This window comes from Enhydra lutris, unplaced genomic scaffold, assembly GCF_002288905.1.
Source record: "Enhydra lutris kenyoni isolate GAN:26980312 unplaced genomic scaffold, ASM228890v2 scaffoldscaffold75, whole genome shotgun sequence".
Taxonomy (NCBI): domain Eukaryota; kingdom Metazoa; phylum Chordata; class Mammalia; order Carnivora; family Mustelidae; genus Enhydra; species Enhydra lutris.
This window is the reverse complement of record NW_019154159.1, coordinates 3,272,345-3,280,658: the sequence shown is the minus strand read 5'-3', so window position 1 is coordinate 3,280,658 and position 8,314 is coordinate 3,272,345. Positions and strand designations below refer to the sequence as shown.

General features: G+C 61.7%; 1 protein-coding gene across 1 annotated transcript in view; it reads left to right on the top strand.

Annotated features, from left to right (window-relative positions):
• Positions 1-502: 502 nt before the first annotated feature.
• LOC111160406 (TIMP metallopeptidase inhibitor 2) overlaps positions 503-8,314 on the top strand; it is a 44,497-nt gene continuing 36,685 nt past the window's right edge. The window contains exon 1 of the mRNA XM_022523506.1: positions 503-657. Coding sequence (XP_022379214.1) covers positions 528-657 — 130 coding nt within the window. The 5' untranslated portion in view covers positions 503-527. The remainder of the gene's footprint in view (positions 658-8,314) is intronic.

The following is an 8,314-nucleotide window of genomic DNA, read 5'->3' as shown; positions in this document are numbered from 1 at the left end:
GCGGGGCCTGAGGGGCGCGGCCCGGGGCCAGGTGCGCAGCTGCGGGCCCCAGACGTGCCTGCGGGTCCGGGCACAACAAAGCCGGGTTCGGGGGAGGGCGGGAGGCGCGGGAGGCGCGCGGGGAGGGGGCGGCCGGGAGCTCCCGGCGCCGCATTGGCCGCCCGCCACCGGGGGGCGGAGCCGGCACGCCTCGGAGCGCAATAAAAGGCCGGCTCGGCCCGCGCCCGCAGCGCACGCATCCATAGAAGGCCGTGGCAGCCGGCGGCCGGTCGCGCGCGCTCCCTCGCTCCCTCGCCGCCCCCGCCCGCCCGCTCGCCCGCCGCCGCGTCCCGCGCCCCCTCTCCGGCCCGCGACAAAGACCCGGGAAAGTTTGCGCGGGCGAGCGCGGGCCAGGTGCGGAGGGCGCGCCCGCGGAGCGCAGCGAGCCCCGCGCGGCCCCGGCGCGCCCCGAGGCCAGCGCCCGCACAGCCGCGGCGGCGGTGGAGCCCCGCGCCCCGCGCCCCCGCGTCCCCGCGCCCCCGCCCGCCATGGGCGCCGCGGCCCGCAGCCTGCGGCTGGCGCTCGGCCTCCTGCTGCTGGGGACGCTGCTGCGCCGGGCCGACGCCTGCAGCTGCTCCCCGGTGCACCCGCAACAGGCGTTTTGCAATGCGGACGTAGGTAAGCCGGCGACCCCGCCCCGGCCCGGTGCCCGCCTCCCCGAGGGTCCCCGGGCGCCCCGCCCGCCCGCATCTTGACGAGGGGCCCACACCCGGACGCGGCCCTCGGGCCTGCTAGAATCCTGCAAGTGGACGCCGAAATCGCACTTTCTTTTTCCCCTTACGTCTCCCTTTCTTTGCCTCTCGGCGGAGATGCTTCTCAACCTCAAAATTCCGCCGAAATTCCTCCGCAGCTCCAGCCCCAGAAAAGGGAGCCAGGGAGCGGATGGGGTTTGGCAGGCGGAGGGCCCTGGGATGCCAGCGCGGGGGGCGGGGAGAGTGGGGGACACAGCGTGGGGTGGGGAGAGTTCCGGCCCCGGGGCTGGAGGGCTGGGGACCCCGGGAGAAACTTTCCCAGACAGACAGATGGAGCTGGGCTTCTCAGGCCCGAGGCCGGGTGGGCAAGGGCTTCTCCGCCTGGCCCTCTCCCGCCAGCCCGGTTTGGGGGCTTACCGGATGAAGTGCAGAATGGAAGCTTCCCTCCTCGGGCCAGTTCCCTGGGCCCAGAGGGGCGGCCGGGAAAGGCAGGTAGAGCCCAAGGGGCTGCCCCTTGCTCTGTTCTGGGAGGCGTCGCACACAGGGCTGGACAGGGAGGACGGTCCTTGAATGCTTGGCCGCCGGTTGCCTGCAGGACATCCACAAAGACTGGAGACTTTGGGGCAAGTGGGATTGTGTGGCGGCTTAGAATTCTCAGAAAATATCTTTGCCCCTGCGCACTCCTTTCCCCTCAAAGGTGGGAGCGAGCAAGGGAGGGGGGAGCAGCTCTGTATTTGTTCTGATCTACACAGGGGCCGGAGACAAGCAGGGAGAACGCAGCAGAAACGGGAGGAACCAGCGGGGCCCCAGAGGTTTCTGTCAGGGCCTCCAGTTGCCCTGGTGAGGGTCAGCCAGATTTCCTGGGCGGAGTTCTGTTTAGCCAGAAGGACCCATGTGTAGCAGGTGCAGGCCCCTGTCCTCCTCCCCTCCCCCCCTTGGCTTCTCAACAGGTTCAGGTTCAGCTTCTAAGTCGCAGCTGGTGGAGCATCTGGTTGCCAGGCGAGGTATGGTGAGGCTGGCTGCCCTCACCTGTGCACACCCGGAGCTGGGGTGTCTGGGTTTCTCCTGTTGCTAGCCTTGGCCTCCGATCTCCCCACACCCCCAGGGCTCCTGGTTGCTCCCGGGTTGGGCCTGGGACCTGCCGCCTAGCCCGAGGGGTCCGCAGGTGCCCACCTGCAGGTATCACGTGGCTCGGCCACCTTGGTGTGGAGCGTGGTGTGTGCGCGCTTGCGATGTCGTTTTACGTAAAGCCTGAGCCGGGGGGCATAAGGCTGACCCCTGATTTGGCTTTGGTGCCCAGCGGGATCTGAGAGCAAGGCACGCTGGACTTCCTCTGGGGAGTCCGCTGGGCGCCCAGGCCCCTTTGCTAAGAGTAAGGCCATGCTTCTGACCATCAGGCTGGCGGGCAGGATGGTCCCAAGGCCCAGAGGAACCGAGTCTTGTAAGGGCTTGGGCTTGGGCTTGGTTCACAGGAGCCGAGCAGGCAAGGGCTGGGCTTGGGGACCACCTCACTCTTCAGCTGCGTGGGAAGAATTTCCAGCCTCGTCCTGGCCTGCCCAGGAAGCCAAGGCAGCAAAGGTTCAGGGTCAAGGAGCTTCAGCAAGCCTCGAGGTTCTTTCTTGCTTTGTGTGCTCCTCCCTCCTCCACCTGGATCTCCTGGCATGTGTGTCCCGTTTAGTTTCCTTGCATCAGAATCGTTCAAGAGCCTAAACTTTAACCCCATCCTATCCTGGAGGCCCTGCGGGGGTGCCGACGACTTGCACGGTAAAGCCCAGTCCGTGAGGTTCCTTGGGCCGCTGTGGGGAATCCTCCAGCTGGGAGGCTCCAAATAGCCTGAGTTGCTTCTGTCACAGTTTGGGAGCCTGAAGTCCAAAATCAAGGTGTGGCAGGGTTGGCTCCTCCTGGAGGGTCCAAGGGAGCATCTGCTCCGGGTCTCCCTCTCCCAGCTGCTGCTGGCTGCCAGCGCTCCTTGGCGACCCTGGGCTTGTGGACACGTTGTTCCAGCTGCTGCTCTGTTTTTAAGCGGGTTTCTCTGTGCACGTCTGTCCAAATTCTTCTCGTTAGAAGGACCCTGGTCCCTGGCTTTAGGGCCCACCCTCATCTGGCATGACCTCATCTTCCCTTGATCACGTCTACAAAGACCCTCTTTCCAGATACGGTTCCAGACGCAGGTTCTGGGTGGACATGATTTTCGGGGAGAGGTCTTTGAGCCGGGCCGCTGCCGCTGGCCCTTCTGTGCTCAGCCACCGTGGGATACAGAGCCGAGACACCCTCGGGGAGGCCCTGGCTGGCTGTGGAGTCCACCTCCCAGGGAAGGCCGGGGCTTTTCTGTGTCTGCTTCTCCTTTAAGCGTGCTTATTCATGACTTTCTTGCAATGATCCCAGGCTCTGGCTGAGAACAGAATCGCCTGGGGCGCTGGTAACGATCACTCTAGTCTGGGTCGCTCTGCGAATACAGGGAGTCTGGCCCGGACTTCTGGACCTCCGCTCCACCGGTGACCTTGGGCCCCCTGGGGCTGTGACGCAGGGGCCCGTGAAGGGTGACAGCTGTGAGCACATTGGGAGCCTACAAGCTGCCCTTCACTGTGGTGTCCTGGCGCCTTTAATTGTTGGCCTGGTGCGGGCTTGTTACCTGGCCTAGTGTCTACAAGAGGCCGTTGACTTAAACAGTCGGATTTCTGTTTGCCTGTGTGGGGACTTCTGGGAGCTGGTAGGACTGGAAGTGTGGTCGGCAAAAGGAGTTCATGATGAGGTCACGAAATTTGGGATGAAGGGAGCTGTAGGTAGGTTAGAGGTGATTGGGACCCTCCTGGAGGGCCCTGTGCCCCTGCTTTTCCAGGAAAGCAAGGACCGGCGGGACGCGTTTCCTGTCTCTGAGCGCTGCTCCCATGTGCTGCTGGCCTGACTCCGACCACCTCATGGAGTCCGTGGCTGTGGATGGCAGGCGTGGATGGTGCCCGGAACCCAGCCAGAGACCAGCTTTGGGTTCGCTCTTCAGGCGGTGCTGTCGTGGAGGGAGCCTGGAGGCAGTTAACCCCGCTGAGCGGCTTGGCACATCTGGGCCGTATGGGCTAGTTTCTGGAGTCAGGGGTAAATCCAGGAGCTCTGTGGATGGGGGTGGGGGGCGGTGATAAGATCTCACTTCTGGGGGCGGAGCCCAGTTCTACTCCAAAGGAGTGCCCCCTGTGGCATCTTTCTCTGGGGTTGGTATCTCTGGACATGGCCGTCTGTAAACCCCCTGGTGATCTCCGACGCCAGGTGAAGGGCCCACAGCCAAGGCCATGTGCTGGTTGCCAAGGCGAGGGGACCAGCCCCATGCGTGCACTGATGGGGGTCCGGCAGCGGGCACCAAGCATGCGGAAATTGTGTGTCTTCTGCGGACACACGTGCTGGGGAGGAGCAGGGCGGTGAGGTTCCTGTGAGCTAAATGAGGCGTTGGGCGCTCGCAGGCCGGGTAGGGGTGGCGGTCGTTCCTCAGAGTGCCTGAGTGATCTGTGTTCCGACCATCCTTGCTCTCCTCTCCGGCTGGGTTTCCGTAAATGGCTACGGAGTGGCCAGCTCGGCCCCATGGATTTCGAGGCCTGATCTCGTCTTCACGAGACACCAGTGCCAGGCCGTGTGGACGTGGGTTTAGAACTGTGTGTGGCAGGTGGGCACAGCTCTGCAGACCCCTTCCCCGACGGCCAGGCTGTGGCGTAAAGCCAGACAGGTGCAAGTGATAAATGAAGTCACCATGTGAAAAGGGGGAATGCATTTTTGGGTCTGGAGGAGGAGGGTTTTGAAGGGTGGGAGCTGTGGGGGGAGCGCCTCGGACCTGGATTCGGACAGCGGCCCTGGAAGGCTGTGTCCCTGGGGGAGTGACTAGAAGGCTGCGTTCTCCCAGGGGAGTGACTAGAACTGGAGTTGCCGGCAGTTCCTGGGGTTGGGAGACAGAGGGGGAGAGATGTGTCCCAGACTCGGGTGTGGACGCTGTGCTGGGGCGTGGCTGGTGGCTGGTGGGAGCTCTCCCCCCACCGTGGTACCTGCCTGGGATCTGAGAGCAGGCTGCCAGCCTCCAGCGAGGACACGCTCGGCCCTCGGGAACTGGCAGTCGTGGCCTGGGTTCCAGGAGCTACTGATGAGCGTGGCTACCTGCCCGTCCTCCCTGCTGCCCTAGGCAGTCGCCAGGCAGATACCCGCGCAGGCTGCGTGGTCCAAATCGGTCAGCAGTATTTGAGCCTGTTGAGAACGAGGATGTGGACAGCCCCCAGGCTTATGGGGTCAGGAGGGACATGCAGCCACCCTCGTCTAGGTGCAGAGCCACTGATCAGACACCCGAGGGGCTGTAGGTGTGGGCGAACCCCTTAGAGTCCATAATGGCTAAGAGATGTGTTTGGAAGAGCCTGGAAGAATGGAAAACACAGCAGGAGAAAGAAAACGCCTGCAGGAGACAGGAGAAGGGAGGAGAGTGTACTGGGCGGCGCTTCTCCCCTGCTTCGGATGCTCCCTGTCCCTTCGGCACACACGCACAAGGGATCCAGGGCAGCTGGACCTGTAGCTACGGTGGTCTTCCTGGGAGGAGAAGAGCAGAGCTGGGACATCAGGGTTGGAGAGTGTGAACCCTCACTCTGAGGAGAGATCGAGGAACACACACCCGGGCACAGTTAAGTGCCTTGTCAGTGGTAGCCACGTGGGGATGTGCCCAGCAAAGGGACCATCTGTCCAGCCAAGGCCAGAGAGTGTTCTGGGCACAGGTGAGGCCAGAGAGGAGGGCGAGGGGCCAAAGGACACCACTCTGACTTATCACATGCAGTCTTTGTCCCCACCTAAGGCCCCAAGGTGAGCCATCAAGGGTGTGCACCTGCGGATGACGGCAGGCGTGGCCCGGGGAGTTGGCCAAAAGGCAGGTGTCTGAATTGGCATCCCGAGTTCCAGCCTCAGGGTCCAGGTCATGGGCACTGGTGTTTCTAAGACTGTCCAGGTGATTCTGTTGCCCGCCAAGGTTTGTCTCCAACGCAGGCTACCCCGGACACTTTAGGTTCGAGAAAAGAATGTTCTAGGTTTTTAGCATAGACATCGATACCTGCACTTGTACAAAATTTTTTCTTTTTTTTAGATTTTTATTTATTTATTTGACAGACAGAGATCACAAGTAGGCAGAGAGGCAGGCAGGGAGAGAGGAGGAAGCAGGCTCCCTGCTGAGCAGAGAGCCCGATGCGGGGCTCGATCCCAGGACCCTGAGATCATGACCTGAGCCGAAGGCAGAGGCTTAACCCACTGAGCCACCCAGGTGCCCCATGTACAAAATTTTAAATGGGCAAGTAAGTGTTGAAGCTGCTGGGCTAGGTTTCTGTCTTGGTGCTGGAGGGTCTGAGCACGTGTGGAGAGTAAGGACCAGGGGTAAGAGGGTCGACGAGATGCCCCAGAATTTGGGAGGAGAGGTGGCTGAGGGCCGTGGTGGACGAAATCTTCCAGACTAAGGGATGGTCAGGGTCAGTGTCTCAGAGGGCAAGTGGGATGAAGCTGGCTCCCCCATTTGGAGCTGGGAGCTCCGGGGAGCCACTCCTCTGGGCCTTTGGGGCCCGAACTGGCTGGAAGGCTGGGATCTTTCCGTGCCTCCATCATTGAGCTGGTCTGTGACTCCAGGGGGAGAATGCGCAGAGACTCAGAGGAATCCCACTTTGTAGCTGACGAAACTGTACTGCCCCCTGGTCCGCTGAGTCAGAATACCTGGGTCAGGCTTCCCGGGGCCCTGGCGAGGCAGGCTGGACAGCTGTTCAGTCTAAAAAGCCAACAGGTGGGGTCTCTGGAAGGAAGGAACCCGAATGGGGGTAGATAGAATCCGCCCAAAGCCACCCGGGGTGGGGGTGGGGGGGTGGGGGGTGGGGTGGCAGGGAGGCTCCATGGGAGGGCTGGTAGGTGTGGACGTGGGGCAGTGGGCGTGAAGCTGCGGACAGGAGAGTGATTTTAAGGGGCTTGTGGTCCTCTGGGAGCCGGTGCGTGCACTGGGGGAAGGACTCGAGACATAAGGCAGATCTGGCAGCTGGGGAGGGGCGTGGGGGTGAAGGGCCCGTGGTGGGCTTGCCTCTGGGGTTTGGCCTCAGTGCCTGAGGCTCCATTCCCTGCTTATTTCTGCTGGGGCACGGTGACCCTGGGGTACAGTGACCCTGGGGTCTGCGTGAGAAAGGCTCGGGCTGTGGCTCAGCAGACAGTGGAAAATGTGTGCAGGGACCCGGAGGGAAGGGGAAGTGGAACGTGGTGGGGAAGAAGGGTCAGCAGGAAGCGAGGAGACTGGCCTTTTCGAGCAAGGCCATGAGGGAGGCCGCTGTGGCGCCCCCCAGCGGCGTCCAGGGGAGAGGTCCAGGCGAGTGCCCTCTGCCTCCTCTCTCCAGCTCCAAACAGACGGTAATTTGCCCGCCTCCAAGGGGTGCGGGCGGAGATCACAAGAACCAGTGGAGTCAGATGCTCAGGACGGTGCCCCCGGGGGGCTTTGGTGTGTGTGGGGGGGGTGGGGAGGGTGGGGACGTGAGCCGTCTCTGTGCGCAAGACCCTGCACTGTGCTCGCCATCCTCACCGACCTGGAGGGCAGGCCATGCCGATTGACCACTCAGGTTGGGGAGCTCAGGGAGACACGGGCCGGGTTTTGGTACCACCAGGAGGCAGCCAGGGAGCTGGGAGGAAAAGCATCCTCGTTTTGTGAAGGGAGGGTGATGGGGGCCTGTTAACATTGTCCTTAAGAAATGCTAAGGTTCCCAGCGTTAGTTGGATTCCCAACGTTCCTGATGTCAGCCCGGCAGCTTCAGTCGTTATGCCCATTTTATAGAAGATCAAACTGAGGCACGGCGGAGGAAGTCCTGCAGCTAGCAAGCAGCTGAGACGAGGGCCGGGGGTTGTGTTGTTCATAGAGGAGGCTGACCTTGGTGATCCTGAGCCTCCTGGGCTTGGCGGGGTGGGGCTGGCTGCTCCAGGTGGTGGGGGACGGTGGGGGTGGGGGGAGAGGAACCCCTTGCTCAGAGGTTAGCCTGTAGACTGCAGATGCGCCAAAGAAATAAAGCTGTATCCTGATGGCAGGGGTCCTTATGGATCTGCGTTTCTGACCTTGAAGGACGTTTGGAGGGTATTAATTTGACGAGCCCAGCTCACGTTTGGAACATGCGCTTTCCGGCTGGGGCAGAGTCTGGGGCCGACACACACACGTTTTGTTGAAACGCACACCCAAGCGCTCTCCATTTCTCAAGTTTCCAAGTGAGCATCCGGGTCAGGAAACAGAACATTGCTGCCCCTCCCCGCCCCAAACCCTCTGGTGATCCCTCCTGCCCCAAACTTCCCTTTTCCTTCGGGTCACCCCTGGCCTGGTTTTTGGTGGCAATTCCCTGGCTTTTCTTTATGCGGGTTTATTACTTTTCTGTGTATCTTTACGTCATGAAGAAGCATGTACACATTTAAATGCTCACGGAAAAGTCTGGAAGGGTGTCAGAATTCTAGGCGGGGGTGAGGTCCAGGGCGGGTTCTATTTCCTTTAGTTTATCTGCATTTTCTAAATTGTGTTTGATTAACGTGTCTTGGGTGGGTAATTTCTTCAAAGCCGAAAGGCATCAGGGATG